The following is a 25,471-nucleotide window of genomic DNA, read 5'->3' as shown; positions in this document are numbered from 1 at the left end:
AAATAATTGTTGGGTATTTCTTAGAGAAACGTTGCACCTTCCTGTGGGCAGGGGTGATTAACGACCTTCAGCGATATGTCTAGTCATCTTTTTTTTTTCTATTTATTTTTTTGCATATTAATTGCACATTAATGAGTCAGAAAGAAGAGGATTGAGGGTATGTGAATTCCAGTTCATCATGAGTTAGCTGTGAACCAGAATAGCCTGACGATTAAGTCGCTGCCCGGAAAGCAGTAGATGGCAGGTTCGAATCCCACTGGTTCCAATTTTTTCTGACTTATGATCTTCATTACAGATCGAGCATGCGATCTTAAACACACAGGAAGAATGCGGAAAATTTGTTTATAATTTCCTCCTATTAAAGCCTCTTTATTTACTATTAATGTCTAGTCATCTGTTAAATAAATGCTACTATCCTTTCTCTCCTCTTCTCCTCTCTCCTCCAGTGATGTCCCTCCAAAAGGGGTCTACAAATTCGGGATGAGCTTCCCGCACCAGAAGAAGGGAAAGAAGCACCTCGTCGTCGACTTTGACTCAAAGCAGATGGGGAACGTCATTGGCGACATCTTCATGGAGGTCTAGGTTCCAACACTCTATGTCTGAAGCGAACAGGTACTCCACAACAGAATGAATGGGGCAACTCAGATGGGTGTTTTACAAAACTGAACGTAAGGTTATGAACGACTTTAGGAACAACAAGTTTTATGGCAAGCCACTCGATCGCAGTTCTCAATATCGTCAAACCACATTAGCTCAACTTGCAAAGTAGGGTCACTTTTTTTTTTAATTAAATACGTTTTTTAAATGCAAAGTTTGGTCGAGCAGGGATTTCTGATACTGTTGACCCAGGTTTGATTCCACCTTGGTGCGCTAGTGCCCTTTAGGAAGGCAATTACCCTCATTACCAGGTCCCTTGGAGAGGATGTTAAACCTTTGGTCCTCTGGTTTCTTCCTTACAAGCATCCTCCTTTTAAAATATTCAGGTTTAAAAAAAAACACCACCACATTTCCTTCACAATTCATTATAAGTCCGTACAAACAAGGTCGCAAGTTGTTTAGGCTTCAGCAGTTATTTGGGGTTTACATTTGGCTCTCCATACTCCTGTTGTGGTAAAGTTATGTTATGGAAAGCTACATGAAACATACCTCTGGATCCAATGTGGTGGATGTTGGAAAGGACCTTCAACATGACTTGAAGACTAGGTTCATGGTAAATTGGCTTTCTTTTAAGAGAACAAAAAGCAGCTTGTCAAACGAGCTTTTCAAATGATTATTCACGCTCGCTATCCCGTTCTGTTCATTCTGTTGTGACAGTATTTTGTCAAAGTAGAACTTTTGTCAAAGTAGAATGATTAGTCCAAAGATTACTCTCACTCACATTTTTTTTTGTCAGTTTGTATGTACTTTCAATCATTTCAATTGCTTGTACTTTCTTGAGAGTGATACATAAAATAGTTTGGATTTTTTTCCTGTGTAGTTTGTATTGATCCAAGTCGTAGGATTACGTACCAGATATCGTACCAATTTAGAATGGTTTGTATGTTCATGAAATGTACTTATTGATTTTTGACTAACCAAGTTGGTTTTTAGTACAGTTACTTTTTCTTATATGTGTTTAGTATACTAAATAGATTCATTTTTCAGTATCAAGATAATAGAATCATGTCCAAGTAATCAGTATAAAAAGTGAAACTTTTGTGCTTAATGTTAAATGCTTTATTTTGCCAGCTGGAAACAGACTTTCTGATATTTTTTTTTATTTTTCTAAGAGAGAAACGGTTAACCACAAGGTCCTTATTTAAAGTCACTTTTAAAGTGCATGGAATTTCAGAAATTCTATACTTTGTCATTAAATATTTAAATAGGCCAAGTATTTAATACTTCTCTTTTGTACTTCATGAACATTTATGTGGTCACAAAGACTTTGTCAATGTTCAGAAGGGAAACTTGTGATATTTTGACCCTAGAATATATATATATTTTTTGCATTGCCTTGAATATTACTGAAATGTGTCTGTTACCTTTCAAGATTATGATCATGAAACTAAAATCATGCAATCAACAAATGATTGCATCAAATTAAATCAAGAAAATCCAGAAGGAAATTGCTCTTTGATAGGTATGAAAAATATTTTTTATATGTTTAATCATCAATTATCATATTAAATTATAGCAATTATTGATACTTCAATACAGAAGTATTGTATTCAACTATTTTGTTTGAATCAAACACATAATCAACAAGTCAGTTAATTAAATCAAGAAAATCAGATGGGGAATATTCTTTTGTGAATAGAAATTCACATTCTCTGCTGATTTTGAGTCATGAATATTGATGATCATTGATGATAAGCCTATTTTTGTTATCATATTTGTTTGCCTTGAAATCTTCTTAAGCTGATACTTGTCTATTCATGTTTTTTCTGCGTAAACTCAAATTCAGTGTAGTCTGGTTGTGGTAAATTCAATGTCATCGTAACATTAACTTGCTTTATGATTATTGATGATAAGCCTATTTTTGTCATATTTGTTTGCCGTGAAATCTTCATAAGCCGATACTTGTCTATTCATGTTTTTTTAGTAATCTCAAATTCAATGTAGTCTGGATGTAGTAAATCCGATGTCATTGTGACATGAACTTGATTTATGAATTGTTTTTAGATTAGATTTCATCGTGCCTTAGATGACCTATTTGTTTTCTAGTATTTGGGATAGTTTTAGGGTGTTGAGGTTAGTGGTAATGTCTGTGTATTAATGTACAGTACTTTGAGTTTGTGTGTGAAATCTACATGTAGACTACTCAATGGGTCGTAGGGTTTTCATATATTCCTCTATTTTGTGTAGTATTTTTGAACGAGTAACGTTTTTTCTACGGAAACAAATAGTCTTTAGTGGCCTTTGGTGTTTCTATTCAATAATTTTGATAGGATACACTACATATTGAAAGGTGCTAGTACATATAGGTACAGAGTGCCTTTTCTGTTTCTGAAATAATTCTTCGTTCAATTTCTATGGAATGAAATGAGTTCATTTATTCACAATACAGCAACAGTGCTTTGAGAAGCAAAGGCAATTTTCATTTTCTAGAAGAATTCACCCGACTATTCAGGCGACTTATGATTACAACAGTCTGTGCTGCGTGTTTTAGCAGGAATCTGATAAAGTGCATGACCTTTCAAATGGTGCGACCTTGTGACCTTTGAACTTTCTCAGCATCATCTGAAATGGGGGAAGTTGGTCGGTGAGGAAAAGGCGTTCAATAGGTTTTTTTCGTTAAAAGACGCAGCTCAGTCCAAAATTCAAGGAGCCCGTTTCACAAAAAGAAAATAAAGAAGCGTGTTTCACAAACTGATGCAGCACTAGCTTTTGAGACAATTCATTTTAACATTTCCTTGTATACAGTGTTTAAATTCTACCACATTATGAAAGCAACCCTGGCGGAGATTTTATTGTGAATATTTTTAAATGTGTTTATTCGTGAGGCTGTCCATTAATTATTTAAGTGTACATGTAGGTTTAAAAATTTGACCTGTTTAATGTTTCTTTGTCATTTGATTAGTTATTTTGATTATTGAGGAGAAAAAAGACATTTCCCACCTTTTAGTATTAGAGCTTCAGTTTCTACTTGAAATCTCAAAAAATACACTCTATGGGAATTTGATTTGATACAGTTCTTACTTGTCATTTATACCATAGAGACCTTGTTAAAGTCCTATTCATGAAGGGGTGCAAGTTCTACTGGGGCGTACATGTACTTATTGCACATTTATGAAATCATATTTAATTTGATTTCTCATTTGCCTTTAGTAATCAATGGCTCACATTCTACTACGCACAGATCGCTACCAAAGATACATGTACATGTATTTGATAGATCATGTGTCCTTGTTTGTAAATGTACATGTATGTGCTTAAATGGAATCATGGCAGCGTTAATTGTTTCATTTCATTTTTGCATCAATATTTTTGATATGTTGGTGTAATTCAGTGTGCCTTTGACAGAACAAAAATGAATTGCTTGTTAGCTTCATTTTTTTTTTCTGACTTATGATTTTCATTACAGATCGAGCATGCGATCTTAAACACATGGGAGTAATGCCGAAAATTTGTTACAAATTAGCTTAATTTTTATATGAATACCACAATTTAATCAGTTTCGGGTTTCTTGTACTAGATAATTGTCATTTGTCTATCCATTGGGTGAAAATGAAAATGTAAATTGAGTAATATGAGATACATGCCAACAGTACACATTGGATTTTTTTTTTCTCAAGATGCTTATTCCCGCAACAATCTCACAAATCACTTTTACTTGCCACATTTATCAGTATCAACATCTATGAAGATTAACTTGCAAATATACACAGGTTGCCCCCAAGATACAGCTTCAACTCAGTGTATCTCTGGGTACTAATATTTACCAATTAATTCCACTATTTCTGGGCATTTTGATATCTTTGTGCTTTAACTAAGTGTCTACTTGAATTTACAGTACTTTTTTTGGAAACAAAGTTTCTTTTTTTTTGTACAGGGTATCGTGAGGTACTCAAATTAAAAGTTCTTTTGTGTAAGCTTTGGATAGGAAATGTACATGTACTTATTTCATTTTTGTTTGTTTTTTTGTTCAATGTAGAATACAACATGAACTCAAATAAATGATTTCCCATACGATGGGTTATAGTTAGGAAACATCTAGATTTGTATAATTGTGTTCCATCACCCCTCTCCCTCCCCCTACCCCACCCTCTCTCCCCCTACCCTTATCCCACCCTCTCCCTGACCCACCTTGATCGCTCCCCCCATCTTCATCTCTCCCAATCTCCCCCACTCTTTCTCCCTCGCCCCTCCCCAAATTTCATCTCTCTCTTACACCCTCACTCCTTCCCCACTCTCATATCTCCTCCATCTCTTTCTACCCCACCCTCACCATCTCTTTCCCCTCCCTATCACCCATTCTCCACCTCCCATTTATTCCCCTCCCTCTCTCACTCCTTCCCATTCCTTTTTCTCCCCATCCTCCCATTGTCAGATACTCAAGAGAGGGGGGGGGGGAGGTATGAGAGAACAGGGGGAGGTATGAGAGAACAGAGGGGAGGTGTGAGAGAACAGAGGGGGTGAGAGAGAGGGGGGTGACAGAGATAAAGAGAGAATGACAGAAAGGGAAAGGAAAAGATCATCATCAAAGGCCGATCTGATCAATCGCAACTGTTGAAAGGCAGCCAACGTCAACATCCAAAATACATGTTTGTTCAAAATATTTTCTAGAAATGATGAATATTCATACTTTCACTGTTTTCTCGACAATTCAGTATGCTTCTCTTTGTTTTCAAAGTATTTTCTAGAAATGATGAATATTCATACTTTCACTGTTTTCTCGACAATTCAGTATGCTTCTCTTTGTTTTCAAAGGACATTGAGCAAATTTCCTATAGAAAAAATTATAACATTGATTGATTTCCATATACTTGAGATTGATTTTGGATCAATCGTAACCCTTTGTAAGACGGGACCGAGAAGAAGACAAAAGACAGACGGGTGCATGGGCTTATGATGGGAGAACATTAAAAAATGCACTTTACATAGTTTAGTATTCACACAGGATATTGTGTATAGGAACTCATTTTATCTTTATTGCTATAATGAAAATACATAATACATGCCCAATTTATTTGTGAGTGAGAAAACGGACCAAACCACCAAATTACACCATACCTTCACTGTATGTCTATGTATAATATGCAGTCGAATATGAATATCCAATTGGAATTACAAGGAACGATATAGTACCAAGGTCCATTTCACACTACGAGGGATTACCTTTCAGTGAGCTGTACCCGTAGCCGTACTAAACCCGCTCCAAAACGAATCGAGAAAACCTAGCTTAAGAGGTGGTCTGGCACGAACTGATGCTTACCCGGTCCGGACCATTTACTCGCGTGCTGGGCGACCAGCTCGCGCGCTGGCTTACCGTGTACTCGCGTATTCGGAGGGTACCACACACAAGTGGGTGTTGCACTGGATTTCTTTTCGGGTGTGAACGGGTATGGGTACAGTTCACATACATGTAGATCAAGGGAGTCAATTCCCCCTTCTCTTTGATGGGATATTGAAGGGATGTACAAAATGATAACTTTTCTATTAAAAAATTGTCCAATACAATATTGACCATTACATTATACAGTACAATTATTAATATCCAACGAATGCTATCATACCACATACATTAAATTGAGTTTTCTCTCTATTTTCATTTATAACGAAGGAAAACGAGGAATAACCAATCCAGGCCATTTTAAAATCCAATTTTGGGGGACCTTTTCATTTTCAAATGCCTTCAATTCAGTAAAGCTGCACATTTCATTTTCTTCTCAAATATTCTGAGATACGTTTTAGGAAATAAATTTTTAATGCATTGAAAACAGAAAAAAAAGTACTATCAAATACCGGTCAATGCACGATTAGATTATGAATGCGAAAAGTATAATACAAATAAAATTAACTAAATGTTAAGAATATAGGGCTTACAATATAGCATATTTTCAACCTACACTTTAGAAATATAACCATAATTGTGTAGATTCTCAAGTTCAGCCCTTTTTTTAAGTACAGATATGAGGAACAAAGTATGATTTTTTTTTTCTATCCTGGAAATCAATTTTTCAGCCTATATATGATCCTTGAAATACATGATTCAGCCTTCATCTATTAAAAAAGATCATTATTAGTTGGGAGAGGGCAGTCGGGCGTTAAAGTTTCGTCAAAAATCAAAGCAACCAGTCTTCAAAAGCTGCAAATCCAAACTTGGACCAAAATGGAACAACATCATTTTTTCTTTAAATAACCAACCCAAAATTTAACTTACTAACGGTTGGCTAAGAATTAATCACAATTCATTTGGCATGCAAATTTGTTTTAACCAATAGTTGGTAAGTTCATATTTTAACGAACCTACATGTTGGTTTAAAACATTTCTGAGAGTCCATAACCGTAACCCTGAATTTTATCATCAAAACACTAATCGAAAGAGTAAGTTCTCCACTTCATTCAAAAGAGTTCAACACAGAATAAACGGGGTCTAATAATAAAGATAAGTCAAGTACGCTTTTAACACTTACATTACGATCAGCTTTTACAATTATTTCCAAAATTACTAAAACCTCATCAATACGACTCGTAATACACATTGTAAACAACGTTCTACTTCATATATACTGGATGGATTTCTTTTTCTCATTTTGGATAAAAATAGCACAAAACTATCTTATCCATTAAACGAAACAGTGGTATAAAATAACACAATGAGTCACAATACATACTTATATTTACAAAAATATGAGTAAATAGATTGTTCCTATATATGTATTCTAAAGAGTAAATATATTTATACATAGAATATACAGGTTTTTCTCTTGCTAATACTTCAAAGTCATCATCACCATCACAGAATAAAGACATTTACAATAGAAGCGCCGATGCGCTTAATATGAAAATAATTATGAAAATAACATGATGATTTCTTGTGAGATCCCTTATTTTGGTCTCAAAAACTAAAACTTTTACCAATCATTCCATCTTTCCAATATTTTTTTGGAAAATCCATCGTTGAAAGGACACTGCCTACAGTAAAGCCTCAAAATTGGTTTAATGAAATTTCATGATTTTCCCTTATCTATCTATAAACTTGTAAAATCATATTTTGGTGAGATGAAAATCTCGCATTATCCACTGAAAAAAGTAAACCGCAACTTTTGTTAAAATTCATAAAAATTATGCTGAATTCAAAAAAATTAAATGAAAACTTTTAACAATATGTACAGCCCACTATAGTAGACAAACGCAGAATAGTCCTCTCCATTTTTTTCTCCAAACGCAAAAGCCTTTATAACTGTAAACATCTTCACAAAAAACAACACATTCATCCAAGCTGTTCCACTTTTTCACATTAGATTTTGATAATATATCTTGTTAATGTATCACAAAAGTTACAAGTGCAAAAATACAAATCGGTATACCAAATATATCATTGTACACATATCACGTTAAGATGGAAGGGATACAAACATTTAAATTCTGGTTATATTCTGTACAGATTATACAATCACTCTATCTTACCACGCAAAGTGATAAATACTCTTCTGGAAAGTTTATTCAAAACAGAGAAAAGACTAGCTGAAATACAAAGATTAACTTAAATACTAACTTGTTTTGATAGAAAGGATATAGTTTGGAAGAAATTTGTGATGAAGTACAGCGGATTTCGTCTGGAAATATATCAAAAGAATTCTTTTGAGTGACTTGAATGCATATTTGAATGATGATCACATTTTCTGAGCAACTGACCTGTTCTCTGATGGCTTTATACATGGAGAAAGCATTCATTCTATGAATATGAACGCATTCATTCCATGAATATGAATGCATTCATTCCATGTATATGAATGCATTCATTCTACGAATATGAACGCATTCATTCTACGAATATGAATGCATTCATTCTACGAATATGAATGCATTCATTCTACGAATATGAATGCATTCTAAGAAGAAACAAGTTTCCATTAATTGCATTCTCTTCACAGCTGAAATAGATGAAGTAAATTTGAAGACTCTATTGTCTCATTCACTATTACGGCCAAGCAATCAAGCTCATGCATGAGATTTTATAGAAACCATTGCGACAGTGTTCTACGCTTGGTTGTTTTGGAAATGGCAAAATCTTGACAAACCATGGCAGCATAATTTCTTATGTAGGTGCTACATAGAAGTGGATGACAGTTTTATAATAAACATGTTACCTACATTAACTGAGCAATCCGTGAACAGAACTAATGGTAATCAGAGTGAATGGCAGTCAACAGGTTAAGCAATGAATTTCACACCATGCATGTTTTGTGCTGAACGCAATCACGATATCATGACAGCATTACATGATTTGACAGTATTGATATTAGTTCACACACAGATGTCATTTTGAATGAACGACTATCCACGCCCACCACCACGATTTCATTCTTTTCGAGACCGAAAGTACATATCAGTCTAAATGTGTATGTTGATGAAATGAAATCCAGGTCCCCATTGCATAAAAGTAATACTATTATGGTAACTTTGCCATCCAATGGTAACTACCATGGTAATGCTGATCAACAGCCAATCACAATCAAGCATTCCATGCAAGTTACCATTGGATGCCAAAGTTACCGTAATGGTAACGTTTATGCAACAGGACCCAGATTCACCGATTTTTCTTTAAATACTTTGAAAGAAAACAAACCACGGTAGAGACAGAAAAAGATGAAAAAATATTGGAATCCTCTCTGCCTTTAAAGGGGGAAATCAGAGTCTATAAAATATTAGAACAATCTCACAAAAGAACCGATAAATGGTACATGACTCGGGCAATCTTATACCGACAATATGCTAAAAAAAGTCTTGACTCTTACAAAATTACAAAAAAATCATACTTTTTGTTTTTTTCTCCTCCCTTTTTGGAGGTAGAAAGGTGATTTCTAAGACTAAAGACAGATACACATGGGAGGTATTGCTCAACTAACGGACATGGATCTATCTATTTTTTTTTATTGAACACAGGTCATACACTGCATGTATTACAATCATTTTAATACATGTCTTTTGAAAAAGGACAATTTTCTTACAGCCCTGGTGTCCGTAAAATAAACCCTGTACTAATCATTGGCTAAAACATGAGATGTACAAAACCATCACATTTCATACTGATATCCAATGTACACAAAGTTAATTTATAGAAGATACGACAAAATGTAAACTTTGCAAAGTACGTGTAACAACGGAGTTGAAAAACTGATACGATATAATGCTTATTACAATCATCACTATTTACATTAATTTGAGTAATATTATGAGAGATGGATCTGAAAGAAAATGGAGAGTTAGTATCGTATCCAAGTTCCCCTTTTTACTTTGAGTTGTAAACTAATCAAAATACCTTGGCATTCTGATTCTTCCCCATAAAATAGTTCAGTGGTCCCTCAACTGATATCAACTGCCAAAATTAATTAACACATTCTTATTCAAAATAGCATGCAATATTACCCCCCCCCAAAAAAAAAAAAAGTTTCTCTTCTGCTAGCATTTAAATATATTTTCTAACTTCCTAACGAGTCTCGCAAAGGATTATCTTAACGAGGGAAGGTGTTTTACAAATCTATCTACCACTTTTTTTATATATCACCCAATAGAGGTTGTTAGTAAAAAATATCCACCAATTTTATACTGTATGGGCCATAATGCATAAAGCACAAAGAATTTCCAAACAGATTTTGATTGCAGCATGCAAGATACTCTCTTGTGCGTCAAATCCGTAACAGTTTGCTGCTCCACATAAAAATGACCTACAAGCATTGTTTCAACCCGGAGAGATCATCTATATAGTACCTTACAGATGGCACTAATATTTACAAATGAATTGACAACATGTACTCCTTTGAAAAATAAACGTACTTGTTATTCTTTAGGAATAATTAATACATGGGGATATAATCACTGGTATAGAAATGTACAGATCAATTTGTGCATTAGTCATTCCAAAAATACTGATGTTTGTGTCAGAGAAAGATCTTCAGTCGATTATACAACGTAAGTACACGTTCGACGACACCCGAAGAAACAATCTCGACATTCATAGAGTCAAGATACCTGATGACAGCTTTTCAAGCAAAAGATCCATATATTTGTCAGTCAGAGCAATGGTATGAATAAAGGCCAGAGCACACCTTATGACCCGACTGGTCTACGACTGGTCTGCGACTGGATCAAGGGAAATGTGACGTCACAGCTCTGGTCAGCCTGGGAGTTGCAGACCGGTCAAAGACAAATCGCAAGGACAATCGTATGGATTTGGCATGTAGAATCCTTATAACTGGATCGCAAGCTCACTCCAACTTCCAGCCAATCAGACAGCAGATCGAGTCACATTAGATACGGATGTGTACATGCGTGAGTCACAGACAGCAGGGTGGTCGGACCACAAGGTGTGCGGTGTCGAGGCCTATAACTACCTTGCGATTCATCTCCTCTCACTCAGTCGCAGACCAGCCGGGTCGTAAGGTGTGCGGTGGCCTTAAAGCAATTGATTCCTTTAACTTTAGAAAAAAATTAAACCTCTTTCCAAAGCTTTTCTTCTTTTCTTGGGGCCTAGAAAATAGACCTACATGTATTAAAATATCATCAGTTTGACCACTTCCACTCCATAGTGGAAAATGGACAGTAATATATTGTGTGTCCAAAAACTGACCGACTTTGATGTTTACTGTCAATGTGGCTTATAATGCTTATTTTTTGGAAAACCCCACACCAAATACTTTTTACCTGGTATCAGAGGCTCTTGATGTAAACGTCTAATATGATCCTGTTATCAACATTCAGAGAAAAATCACGCTATTCGCAAGTTTGAAATAGAAAAATAACCTTCCTAGGTCCGACGTTTGCATTGCTCTTGAGAAAATATTTTACAAAAGGTGTCAAATAAGCTTTCTGGATGTTTTCCATCTTTTTAAAAATTAGTTTTCCCTCAAATTTTTTGCCTCACTCTTGCTCTCTTTAATCACGCATGCCTCCTTTCCGCTCTCTCTGCCTCTTTCCCGCTCTCTCTGCCTCTTTCCCGCTCTCTCTGCCTCTTTCCCGCTCTCTCTGCCTCTTTCCCGCTCTCTCGTCCTCTTTCCCGCTCTCTCGTCCTCTTCTTTTTCCCTCTATCTCCCACTCTCCCCCTCCCTCCCCTATTCCTCTCTCTCACTCTCTCCCTCTCATCTAGATCACTCTTCCCCTCTTCTTCTCCTTTCCTTTATCTTCCTTTCTCCTCCCCATCCTCGTTTCACTCTTCCTTTATCTTCTCTTCCTTTAATTTCAACTTATGCTTCACTATCCATATCCCAACCTGGCTTTCAAGCATCATCCTACGCACTTAACCCACAATGCAATTCAACAATAGTCACATGATCACCATTTCAACCCTAAATATCATAGCCACTTCCTCTTCACACCTGGCGGTTTTTGCAACAGATGCGTTAAAAAACAACCTCATTACCACAAACAATATCGTGCCTTATTCTTCAAAGACTTGCCAAAATATATATATATACATATATATCTATAGATATATATAATATATATAAAAAAATGAAAACAGAAAAATACAAATGTACACAAAAAACGGCCGTTATACCGAGAGTGGTATGAATGGCCAGTGGGGGTGTAGTCTAAAACCCAGACTCCCAGTTGTCGCCGTCTTTCTTCTCGACGTCGGCGACGGCGTTGCCGTCTCTCATCTCGGGCTTGCCGTTGGCAGTGTATTCCGATTCCTTTCCAGCTTCCAGCTCTAACTCGGCTTCCTGTAAACAATTTAGAGATGGAAAGGTTTGTGCATCAAATGTGGAGACCTCTACAAGGCGTCCCAGAAAACAAGACAAGGTAACTCCGACAAAAGAGATTCTCTGTATATTTTTTTTCAAAATAGTCAAATAATTTGTTCATATTATAGTTATATTAATATAGAGTTCACCTAAAAAAAGGGATACACACAAAATTTCAATGCACACATCAAGATCTCGAGCTATGCCATTCAAAGTTGGATTTGTTTTGTGTATCAAATCTTCAGATCTCTACATGGTGTCCCAGAAAAAAAAACAAGGTAACTCACATGACCGAGATTCTCCGTAATCTTTTTTTATCTTTTTTTATAGTCATTTTATAGTTACATTAATAATACAGAGTTCACCTACAAGAACGGGATTAACAATAAATAACCTCGACTTTTAGATTTCAATGCAAACCTCAAGTTCTCAATTCATGCAGAATAATTCTTCTTTCTTAAAGCTAACAAAATTGGGGCTTCTTTGAGCACTACATGCAATGGGAGGGAGGGGGTGGGGAGTGGGGATAATTGTTTCCATGAAAACTTTTGTGATATATTCGTAACACAATGAATTCAACAAGACTAATCACGTAACAAAAAACTCTAAATTCATGCATAAACCTTAGTATCATGGCACTAATTTATAAAAAAATTACATGGTTTTGGGAAGAATGAATGATTTATTCTTTGAGATTATGTCTTAAACAACATTTTGTGCTGATTTTCATCACAATCATGGAGTTATTGCTCTGGTGTAGGGGATTCATAAGACCCTAACCCCCCCTCCTCCTCGCTATATAATTTCATAAGCCATTTTGTTATTAGCTCGATATCAACTGTTTGCAAATGATCATTCCTTTTTTTGCAATTAAATAGGTACTCAATTAGTTAATCTTTTGAAATAAGATGTAGCGTAAAATTTGCCTGGCACATCAATCTGCGATATTCAAATCTAACGAAGGAATCTCTGCTTAGAGCTATTGACACGATCATTGTAGGTTATGTTAATTGAATACAATTATAAAAAGCTTAAAACTGATTGGTTCATTTGACTTGTTACCATGCCGATGTGAAATATAACTGAACACTTTATTGCTACTCTTTACATGGGATAAAAAGCATATTTCAAAATAGCATGAATGCGTTATCTCAGTAATTTAAAATGCTCTATATACCGATTACCGCCAATGACCTTCATCTGCTCTTGCGGAAACTGTAATTATGAAATGGCTATATTGGTTATGTTTTTACTATGACTTAGTCCCCTTGAAATGAATATAATTACCTCTCGATCTAATGCATCTAATTCTTTCTTAGAAAGATGATGCACGATGGCCGCTCCGTACGAGTCGCCCACCACGTTGATAGATGTACGACAACGATCCCTGTCAAAAGTAAACAACAAAAGTATTTACTGAAGTACTTCTTTCTTACATTTTTCATATCACAGTGTTTTTTTCTTTTCCCATTTCCTCCTCATTTTTAAATACAATCTTTGAAGAGTATTAAAGAGAAAATGCACATACTGTGAGCATAGCTGACATGATGCTTCATGTCATGCAAATATCATGTCTGTTGCTCTCATTTTCTATACAGATGTTCAATGAAATGTTGCATAGATTTGTTGCGCATATTACTGAATGTTGAATGTGTTTGATAAGCTCGGTCGGCAAGAACTGTTTTGAATACTGTTAATCTTTAAAGGGCTTATGAATTGGCAGCACTAATAGCCCCACCCCAAGTCCTTAACTACTCATAGCTGGTCAGCTATGATAACCATCTGTCCACTGGTACAGAAAAAAAGAAACTGATATTCCCATGCTTTTCTCCTTCAAATGCAAAGGAATTATGATATTTCATTTACATCACCATAAAATTCAGGTAGTCCTCTAAACTTTGATACCTAATATGAGATGAACACCTCACGTATTCATCAGAAGGACGATTTGAAAGTCAAAATCAGGTTGCGCAGAATATTGGACAGGATTGGTTCATGATGCAACGACCGTGCTTATTCGACAATTTGCTCACTAGCCTTTTTTTGTATTCTTTGTTAAATTTCTATCACTGATCTCTCAAATGAGAATGGATTCAGATTTACTTGTGAGTTTCTGCGTAAATCGTTCCTGGCATAGCTCAATTTAATTGTTTTAAATCTGCCATACATGAACGGTCTCAAACTACAGGCGAGATCCCACTCTTACCACAAGAGTCAACTTTATAATAAAAACATATTTAATAATTGTCAAATCTATCTCTGAAAACGGGTTTCATTTTTTGGGGGACGCACTGTATATTACCTTGTAAACTTATATCTGATAATGTGAATGCAGAAATAAAAGCAATCAATCAATCAATAAAAACTAAAAACTTACAAGAACCAATCTACGGTGAAGAGCAAACTGACATCTTCCACAGGGAATCCTGCCGCAGTGAGCACCAGAAGCATGGTAATCAGACCTGCGCTAGGTACGCTAGCAGCTCCAACACTTGCTAAGGTTGCTGTTAAGCTGAAAAAAGAAAAGAAAAAAATATTCATTATATGATGTAAATGTAGAGGTGTAGTAGCTCAGTGGATAAGTCTCCGATTTTGATCACAACATGGTCCGGGATCGGATCACATCGCAGCACTACCCGCCTTTGGTAAGGCGTCTATCTACATTTGCCACTCTCCACCCAGGTGTAGTAAATGGGTACCCGGTAGGAAGGAATTCCTTGAATGCTCGAGCGTCCGATCAGGGTAGCCATGTTAAAGCCAGGGTAATAGTACACAGTGCTTAGAAACATTGCATTGAGCACTGTATGAATGTTGCATATTGTCAATAATAATATAAAATGGGATCCAAATTCTGTTGCTTCCGTAGAAACATTTCAAATACTCAACTCATTTAATCCGAAGATGCACTTTTATATTTAATCTGAAGATAAGAACTTACATGTATTAAAACTTTAAACTCATCACTCTAATTACCTCAATGTCACTCTGCAACAGCACTGGGTTACAGCACATCATTTTACTCATTGCGCTCTCTAAAAACAAAACGCATTTTCGTCTATTTCAAGTTCAAATTCAATTCATCCATTCCCTTCAATTATCAATCAAACAATATATACAAAAGTAACATGCAACAATCGTAATAAGTATTTCAACAAAGGATTTCATGATGGAACTGGAGACTTAACTTAAAGGGGACTTAACACAGGTGATGCCAAACAAATAATAATAATAATAATAAAGCTATCAAAATCACTAACACCACTCCCTTGACATGGAGAGAAAATTTTCCAGGGTGCATCACTACATGTCTGAACTTTTGGAATTACCTTCAAGTTGGCTGATGTCAAATTTGTTTGAGATGTTTTGCATTTTTTGTATATAATTATATATATTTTCATGAAATGGGCTTCAGTACCCAACGGCATTCACTTTACGAGACTAGTCAAAAGTCTTTGCCGCATCTTTTAGCAGAATTCCCACTTTAAAAGCACTGTGCATCATTTCATCACAGCTTTCATGCATTCTCCGTTCGTCCTTCCATGAAGAAATCCAAGCATGAGGAATGAAAATCCTTCCCGCTGGATTCTTGCAGAAAAAGACGCGGCTAGGACTTTGGACGAGGTGCCTCCCGCCCTTCGGGGTGACCTTACCTAATTGTGATGATTTTGCCGATGGTCAAAGTGTAGCCATTGAGCTGACCGATAAAGATGGTTGCTACTGCTTCGTAGAGGGCGGTGCCGTCCATGTTCACCGTTGCTCCGATAGGCAAGACGAATCGGGTAACCCTCTTGTCGATTCCAAGATTCTCCTCGAGGCAACGGAATGTGACCGGGAGAGTCGCAGAGCTGTAACATCAGGGGAAAGCACAAATTCATTATTGTAAATATGTTCTTGTTGAGACTCTTATACTCCTGATCGGGGTTCGACAGAATTGAATAAAAATCTTATATCTTATCTTATATATATAGTTGCTCTGGACATCCCTCCCCATGGCAACAGGGTGTGACCAGAGTCGTCACAGTGCTGCAAAATCAGGCAAGGCACAGGAAATCATTTCACAGAATTATTGTTTTGGACACCTCTCCTCGAGATGTCTGAGTATGACTGGTACGACAGGGGGAGTCACAGAGCTGCAAACTTGGGTGAAACATGCTAGCTCATTATACAGAATGGTTGCTCTTGACATCTCAAGAGACAGCAAATCTGTGACGAAAGCAGTACAAGACAGCCAGGTTTATTTCGGCTGATAATTCAAGTCAGCATTTATTGATCAGGCCAACAGCCTAAAGCCCAGGTCATCCGTGCCACATACGCAGTTGCCAAAGACGCCAACACACGGTGGCGCTATTTTAATACCACTCATTAGTTCAGAAAGAGAAAGGGAAGAGCCAGAGAGAGAGAGAGAGAGAGAAAGAGAGAAAGAATGGCTAACTGACAATATCACAAAGGGAATTAATACTTAAAAAGAGTGATTGATCTCACTCTGTCAGGCAAAAAGCACTTCTCACCTTGAGGAAGTCGCGAGGGCCGTCAGCCAGGCCTGTAAGAGACCCCTGAAGAAGGTGAAGGGGTTTTTGCGGGTGATGGTGAAGTAGATGGTCATGAGGCAGGCCAGATGGACCACCAGCCCAAGCAGGACCGTCACCATGTAGAGACCAAGGTTGGAGAAGACCACGGCAGGATTGTCCATGTCTAGGATCTTGGCACAGATCAGGCTCATGATACCGATTGGTGAGTACCTGGTAGGGGAGAGGATGGTACAAGATTGTTGTCATATTAATGTACAATTGCACAAATTCAATTATGATGATGATCATGGTGGTGATAATCGCGGCCATGGAGATGGTGATGTAATGGTGTTTGTGGAAGTATGAATGATAATGATGATGACGAAGATGATGACAGTGGCGGTGATGGTGACTGTAATGATAATTGGTGATGAAGAGGAGGATGATGGTGATGTGATGCCAATGATGATGAAGATGATGACGATAATTATGATGATGGTAATAATGATATTGATAATGATGATCTGATGATGGTGGTGATGATAATGATAATGCTGATAATGATGATGGTTGCAATGATGGTGATAATGATGATGGTGATGATAGTGATGATGATGACGATGATGATAATGGTAATGGTGGTGATGATGGTGGTGGTGGTGATGAGAGTGACGATGATGAAAATAATGATGATGATAAAGATGACAACAATGTTGATAATGATGATGATGGTGGTGATAACGGTGATGGTGATGATGATGGTGGTGATGATGATGAAAATGATGATGATGATGATGATGGTGATGATGACAATGATGGTGATGATGACGATGATGGTTATGATGATGATAATGACGACAATAATGATGATGATGGTGATAATAATGATGATGATGATGATAATGATGATGAATACCCTTATTATCATCATACTTATTACTTACCACATGATGATGTTGACCATCTGCATGGTCAGGTCCGAGAGGATGTCAAAGAACTCGACCATGACACGACCTCGCTCTCCCATCTGACCCAGTAGGATGCCAAAGAAGATGCAGAAAGCAATGATTCCTGTCATTCAAGACAAAGAACAAATTGCCAAGGATGAGCTTTATGGATTACAATGAGCTGAAATCACAGACATCATGGCTTAAAAAATAAAAACACAGACAAGAAATAGGCAGCATTTTATGAAGCCATTAGTGATGAATAAGCAATTTTTTTTTGCTCTGACTCTGGGAAGCGTTTCATCAACATTTCATGTCCGACAAGTTGTCAGATCTGACATCTTTCCCTGATTTTGATTGGCTGAGAAGCAATGTTACTATGGAAACTGTTAGATAAAATGGGACTTGTTGGATAAAATGTCTGACAAGTCCTTTCATGAATGCTCCCCAGGTGGGTGTTTCATAAAGCTGCTCATTAAGTTACACATGACTTTACAAACGCTGTAATCCTTTCTTATGGTCAATCATGTGCACCAGTTTTTATTGGTGCTGATCAAGCTCCTAAGAACGGATCACTAATCATTTGTAAAGTCGTTTGTAATTTACGAACGGTTTTATGAAATATCCACCAGATACTGTTCATCTTGTGTGCAAGATGGCTGAACACTGATATAAGGAGACAGAGAGAGAAAAAGTAGGAGTGAAGGAGACAGAAAGAGAGGGGGATAAGAACAGATGGGCGCGGGGCTGGAGGAGACATAATTACAGACATTCGTATAGCGCCATCTATTTAGAAACAATCTATTCCGAGGCGCATTTTTATTATTATTATTACCTTGGCTTTAGCTTGAGCTGCCTTTTAGCGCTCATGCATCCAAGGAATTAATCCTGCCGGGTACCCATTTACCTCACCTGGGTCGAGTGCAGTACAGTGTGGGTAATTTTTTTGCTGAATGAAAACACGCCATGGCTGGGATTTGAACCCACATCCCTCTGTTTGAGAGGCGAGAGTCAGAACTACTAGACCACAGCCATATACAGAGAAAATAGGTGGATGGGGGGTGATCTCAGGATGAAAGTTTTGCATGTAGGGCCAACCCTTTTAAAGAGTCTCTGTTGAGACATGACTTTGAATTCAAGCGACGACGACGGGAATAGAGAGATCAAGCTTGGATGGCAGACAGAAAAGAGGAGGGTGGGGGAGGGGGTTGAAGGAGACAGATACAGAAATAGAGAGGGGTGGGGAATCACAGTGATTTGCATTTCACGCACACACCCGTTGAAAGACATCTCTGTCAATTACTCATCTTAGAGAGAGAAAAAAAGTGAGATCAAGATCACAGAAGGTCCAAATAACATTATTTTGTATTCATCTTATTCAAGAGAATTAAGGAAACAGAGAGATCACACACACTCATGGCAGGTTCCCACCAAAAAGTACTCCAAAGAACATTCCCCCTGAACTTTGACCTCAAGTCTCGGGCAGATAATTGGACGTCTGTTTGGGGTTAGCTGCCAATCAGGTACAAATTTCCCATCACCCGGCCAACACAGGCGGCGATGCCGCTTAAACTCTGCCTGGCCTGGCCTACTTCACATGAACAATTGTCATTTTTCATCATGGCTGTTTTAAGCATCAGCAGCAACAGCTTTGTACATGTATGTAGGTAAAGCAAAGAAAACCCAGTTCCCAAACTTCAGTCACCGGCCTATAGACCTCTATGCATTTTCAGATATACTACATGCAGGTATAACTCTGAAGTAGATACAAATCGGGGAGTGTCTCAGTAAGCGACTTTTGAATGGTTTTCACTGTCTGACTAATTTGTTCGGAGCCAATCAGAGGCAAGGAGTTCAGGAGCTGTTTAAACAAAAAGTCATAATTTGTTTCATGATGTGCACTCCCGGTATTACTCACTACAAACAATGATACCTTTCAGTGTTTTAAACTTATAAGTAGCCTAAACTTGGGCACTTCATGGTTACTTAAAAAATCACACTATAACTAAAATTGTTGCTGGCTGTATCAGACAGGGTAAATGTAGTTTGCTGTGCAAAACCCTTCACTCAAGAAAAGTGGTCTGAATATTCAGCCTAAAGGTCCTTGCCATTAGCCTATGTACAGAAGGTCCCTGCAAGTTGTATTTGGGCTAGTCTTGTGTGCAGACAAACATGTAGACCAAAGTTTCAATCAGGGTCTATGCCTGTATAGGGTACACACATGTAGTGAGCAAAGAAAGTAATGGGGAATATCGGTGGGAGGTGGGAGGGGTTCAGGAAAACATCTAGCCTGTACACCACCTGATTTGAAAAAAAAATGTGTTCATGATGACAACTACATCAGACCAGGTACTGACGGACATTCCTTTTAATGCTTCATGGAGCAAACACACAATGACATCCTCTATCATCTCTCTCCTGCAAGGCAAGAAATCAATCTATTTACTGAATGTCACGAAAACACCTCATTTCCAAAGCAAATAGAGAATATAATTTAACAAGAGTGCAATTTGGATGATTTTCAGAGTTCGGAAAAAAGAAAAAGTTGTTGGTAAGCAAGCTCAGAGTATGATGACCAGTGACCATTTTCAAGAGAGCGATAAATGGGTAAATTGCCAATTTGTCTACTTTCATTTAGTCCAATGCCACTCCGTCAATCACCATTTCGTCTAACAACCATTTGGTCCATTAACCATTTCGTCCAATCTTTACTTTGTCTAATCACCATTTTGTCTATGACCATTTCGTCTCATAACCAGTTGGTCTAATATCCATTTCATCTTCTTTCATTTTGCACAATTTAACACTAAGTCCAATTAGACCAAATGTTGTATGGAGTAAACGGTTATTAGACGGAATAGCATTAGACTAAATGAAAGTAGACCATGCGGTGAGTGGACGAATTGGAAATAAAACGATAAATGTATGAATGTACATCATATCGAGAAAATATTCTAAACAAACAAGTATTGTAGATGTTGACCTTGCTGGCTTTCAATAGTTGTGGTTGGTCAGATCAATTGCAACTCTTTGTAAGGCGGGGCCCAGGTGGCAATTTACCCTGATGCAGCACCAGCTAAGACGGGCTGATCAGGCTAAGATCCCGAAACCAAGCAAACTTGGACCTGATGGAAAACCAACCATTGTTAATGACCAACTGACCCACTAAAATGGCCGGGGTGAAAGGGCAGTTCCACTGATTTTGTTTTGGCTTCAGGAAAACTGGTACTTTGGTGAAGCCAACAAGAATCAGTAACACACATCAATCTGAACTCTGACCTTGATTTGTTTAGGAATTCCAAATCAAAGCCATGTAAGGAACACTCTATGGCCTACTTTAGATACCTCCAGGTTAGAAAAGACGAGTGAGAAGGACTGAGTAAGGAGGTAACAGGAGAAGAGATTTAAGAAAAGAGAAGGGAGGAGAGAGTAGACAGAGAAGTAGATGAGATTTAGGAAGAGAGGGGGAGAAGAGAGAGTAAGTGACAGACTAGAAAATATTTAAGAAAAGAGAAGGGAGGGGAGAAACTATAGGAAGAAAGACAAAATAGGAGATATAGACCTACTACCAGTCTGCCACTAGGTCTATATCTCCTATTTTGTATTTCCCCTTTTAGTGTTCCCCTCCCTTTTCTTTCTCTTCCATGTGGTATCTCTTTCAAACTATGCCAGTAGTACGGTAGAGTTTGAAAGAGATACCACATGGAAGAGATGAGGGAGACAGACAGACAGACAGACACAGAGAGAGACAGGGATACACAGAGAGAAAGAGATGAAGAAAGACATATAGGGAAGAGTACATGTAAGAGAGACAGAGGCACAGGGGGGGGATATACAGCGGGGAGTGAAAGAGATGCAGAGAGGGGAGAGAGAGAGAATGAGATACAACTAAATGGGGAAAGAAAGATAGAGATAGACAGAGAGAGAGGGATGAAAAAGAAAGAAAAAAGAAAGGCAAAAATAGAAGCCATAGCAACACTTCTATAGGAGCTACAAAAATGCCAGGGATACACAATAAGGCAACTGGTTATCACCCATTCAAAAGTTGAGAAAAAAAGCTTGGAAAATGTGAGCTTGCTCAGACCGCCAAACTACCCGATTTCAACAAACTTAAGAAAAGAAACACGCCTTTAGCCGCAAAGGAGGATAACTTTCCTACACCTATGGATATTTATGACATTGCGGTCAGGTTTCACTCTTTAAAGAAGTAACCCTTCTTGTGGTGAGACCTGCCCCCGAACCGCAAGGCCAAGGCAAGCTGTTTGGAGAGAAAACAGCCGATTGTTGGCGCAGTGTCTGTGTGTATCGCAGGCACAATGCCGGCCGTGTCAAAAGGCTATTCAGAACGGTGAGAAAAGTTGGGCAATTCAAACTTTCCGGCAAAGGTGCTCCGCCCAAATAGACCGTCCATGCATTCCTCCGAGTTGGATTGGCCTCAACATACATGTGCATGCAGACACCATGTGGACATACATCATGACATAACATCCTATGCCTTTGTCATTAAAGTCCATGGTTCATACCCTTATATATATGCAATTTAAAAATTCCTGATTTTCTGCGAATTTCCAGGGAAGGAAATAAATACACCATGGATGCTTTCTTCTGAAATGTGCAAAAATATAAGATGACAATGCTCGGAAGTAAAACACAGGACTAATGTGTATACCCCGTCAATATAATTTGTTCTGAAAGAAGCTAGCCTAGTTCTTGTACTTACAACAATTTGAGGAAAGAATACATGACGGTAGTTGCTAGACCACAGCTCTACCCTATCTTGTTTTTGTTTCGGTGTATTGTTTTTTATTACTGAGGGAAAACTCAATGCAAAATATAATTCAAAGAGAGGTAATATTCTACCATCTCATTTAATATGTTGAAGCTTTAAAGGACGTTGCATTAAAAGATTCAAGAATAAAAGTGAATGACATTTTCGTTCACCACTACAACAACCAACACTGACGCCAACAACACCACCATCACCGCCACTACCACCAGCACTAACAGAAACGCAATCATCAACACCACTATCACTATGTGTGAGCACGTGGTGGTCAAGTGGTTCCGACTCTTGACTTTCAAACAGAAGGTCATGGGTTTGAATCCTAGCCATGGCGTGTTTTCCTTCAGCAAGAAATTTGTCAACACTGTGCTGCACTCAACCCAGGTGAGGTGAATGGGTACCTAGCAGGATTAATTTCTTGAATGCACTGAGCGCTGTTGAAAAAGTCAAAGCTCGAGCTAAAGCCGGGGTAATGGAAGTTTCACTTTGTATCCTCAGGCTATAACACTAGATCCTGCTAATATTGTTATTATTATTATCAATAACAACATATCAAAATCAACACCAACATCATCACCACCACCACCATCACCACAAATACCACCATCACCAACACCAAAATCACCAACTAAAACATAAAACACCTACATTCAATACCATCACCAATACCAACATCACCAACACCACCAACAGTACCAACAAAACACCAACACCAACATGATCAACACCATTACCAATAGCATCATAACAAACATTAACACCAACACCTAACTAAAATATAAACACCACCACTAACAACACTATCACCAACACCTATACCAATACCAGCAATATCATCACCAGCAACATCACCAACACCTGCCACAAACACCAACACCACCAGCACCAACACCATCGCCAATCGCAACACAAACGAAAACACTCACTACTTCTTACCGAGTACGTTCATGCCATTCTTGAATCCCTGCTTGCGAACCATCTGTGTGCCCACTGTGACGTATTCGTATGTGACGTTCACGGGATTCGTTATATTATCTGCACTTTCGGCGTATGAAGCCGTGGAGTTTAAAAGCGTGCCGTTAACGATTCTTCTCTCTACAACATCCTCTTCTGCTTGGTATGTTTGTGTCTGGTGTGAAATAAAAGAGAAGGAAAGTTTTTAAAACATGCACAAGGGCCGCACGATATTGCAAATCTACCACATGCCACGTACCGCATGCCCAATATTGGGTAAGGTATCCCTCTGGACCTCGTTGCTTAAAAGTTGCTATCATGGTAACTTTGCCTTCCAATGGTAACTACCACGGTAACATGGCCCAATAGCCAATCAAAATCAAGGATTCAATATTCGGTGGCGAAGTTACAATAGTGACTTTTATATGATGGGGCCCTGGAGTGATAAATGCAATGCTTTTGTACTTTGCAGTCCCAGCTTTGAAGTTGAAACCATATCTCAAGGACTAGTGCCCTTTGGTGATGTTACTGTCAAACCTTAGCTAACATTACTGCGTATCGCTGTTTAGAAGCACCTTGCCAAATGATGCAATTGCTTCGATAGGATTTGAACACTTGGCACTGCCAATGAGACAATCAATAGACCGAAGGGTATTTATTACCCGTCTCTCCATTGTCGCCCTAGTGGTATCGCCAGGGTCAGGCTATGGCATGACAGAAATAAATTGTGACATTTTCATGTTTTACACTACTAAACATGTGACATAAAAACACTACTAAAAAATTGAACAGTAGATGAAACAAAGTCACAAAAAGCAGTTTCAATAAAAAATATATATTTCCTTTTTTAAATGATAAAAAAATACAAATCTAGTGGTAACAATATATGCAATTAAAAATATTTGTTTGTCATTTTACATCATGTTTATTGAGTTTGTGTTTCTTTTTTTCAATAACTTTATCGGTTACTTTATTCGGTAAAATTTAATTAAATTGTTTGTTCTAATTGCATTTTCGTACTGCATCAAACTGGACAAATGTAATGAATTAAGCTTACCTGCTGGAAACAAGCTTGCACCAAATTTGTTGGGAAGAAATTCCTGTAAAAGAAAAGAAAAATTTGTAAAAATTGAGCGCAAAATAAAATTTGACAGATCTGGGATAAACGACAAGGTTTATATTTTGTACCATCTCCTGTTGTGAAATGACCACATATTGAATTATAACAGAATGATGTTACATGTAACAATTGTGATATTTCACTTTCATTGTCAGGTGTACTATATTTCTTATAATTTGTATGATAAATCTGTCCCTCATGCTTTAAAAGAAATCAGCATTTGTACAATAATTCAACATTTTCTATCAGATATTTAAAAGGTATGGTCCAAGTTACCAGAAAATTACCATTAATACCACAAAAAAGATTTCTAGGAGTCTTCCCCCCCCCCCCCCCGACCCTTAACAGAAGCAATTTTCAAAACTATCATCATGTGTTTTTTTGTTTACTTTTATAATGGGCTCCTATTTGAATAAGATAGATGGACATGACTTTTTGCTCCTGACTTTGAGAAGAACCTGCAAACTTGATTATTTCTTTTGAAGATATTACAAGTACTTGTTTCCACAGTGCCGAAATAGATCCTACCTATAGTATTCCAAACTGGATAGAATGTGTAAACACAAAATACGAGGTATTTTCTGTGGCTGGAAATGTACCAAAGCTCTTTGTTGGTGCCTCGATAATATCTTGGGATCGCAAAAGAGAATTCTGGGTAAAACTTGCAGTAAATAGGTTTTCTTTGATTTGGTAGGCATGAAAGTCCTTTGTTGCAGCCCTGGGATTGTCTGAAGATTGCTAATAGAACTCTGGTTCCAATTTGTAAACAG

General features: G+C 37.6%; 2 protein-coding genes across 3 annotated transcripts in view; one reads left to right on the top strand and one right to left on the bottom strand.

Annotated features, from left to right (window-relative positions):
- LOC135157820 (protein-glutamine gamma-glutamyltransferase K-like) overlaps window positions 1–4,689 on the top strand; it is a 46,839-nt gene extending 42,150 nt beyond the window's left edge. For both annotated transcript variants that reach the window (XM_064114773.1, XM_064114774.1), the window contains exon 14: window positions 447–4,689. In XM_064114773.1, coding sequence (XP_063970843.1) covers window positions 447–582 — 136 coding nt within the window. In that variant the 3' untranslated portion in view covers window positions 583–4,689. The remainder of the gene's footprint in view (window positions 1–446) is intronic.
- Window positions 4,690–5,603: 914 nt separating this feature from the next.
- LOC135157828 (excitatory amino acid transporter 2-like) lies at window positions 5,604–23,701 on the bottom strand. Its single transcript, XM_064114799.1, has 7 exons — window positions 23,564–23,701; window positions 17,842–17,968; window positions 16,898–17,128; window positions 16,040–16,234; window positions 14,767–14,901; window positions 13,677–13,776; window positions 5,604–12,368 (listed from the first exon to the last, which is right to left on the bottom strand). Exons 1-7 carry the CDS (start codon window positions 23,604–23,606, stop codon window positions 12,237–12,239), a joined length of 963 nt encoding a protein of 320 aa, XP_063970869.1. The 5' UTR covers window positions 23,607–23,701; the 3' UTR covers window positions 5,604–12,236.
- Window positions 23,702–25,471: the final 1,770 nt, after the last annotated feature.

The sequence above is a fragment of the Lytechinus pictus genome, unplaced genomic scaffold (genome assembly GCF_037042905.1).
Source record: "Lytechinus pictus isolate F3 Inbred unplaced genomic scaffold, Lp3.0 scaffold_20, whole genome shotgun sequence".
Classification (NCBI taxonomy): Eukaryota; Metazoa; Echinodermata; class Echinoidea; order Temnopleuroida; family Toxopneustidae; genus Lytechinus; species Lytechinus pictus.
This window is presented reverse-complemented; position numbering and strand designations above follow the sequence as displayed.

Bases quoted from the DNA above. Each gene is read 5' to 3' on its own strand.
- LOC135157828 (XM_064114799.1), bottom strand. From the start codon at position 23,606: ATGGTTCGCAAGCAGGGATTCAAGAATGGCATGAACGTACTCG. The intron at 17,969-23,563 runs GTAAGAAGTAGT...CTTGAATGACAG, and splicing joins GAATGGCATGAACGTACTCG to GAATCATTGCTTTCTGCATC. The intron at 14,902-16,039 runs GTAAGGTCACCC...TTCTTTTTTCAG, and splicing joins GGCAAAATCATCACAATTAG to CTTAACAGCAACCTTAGCAA.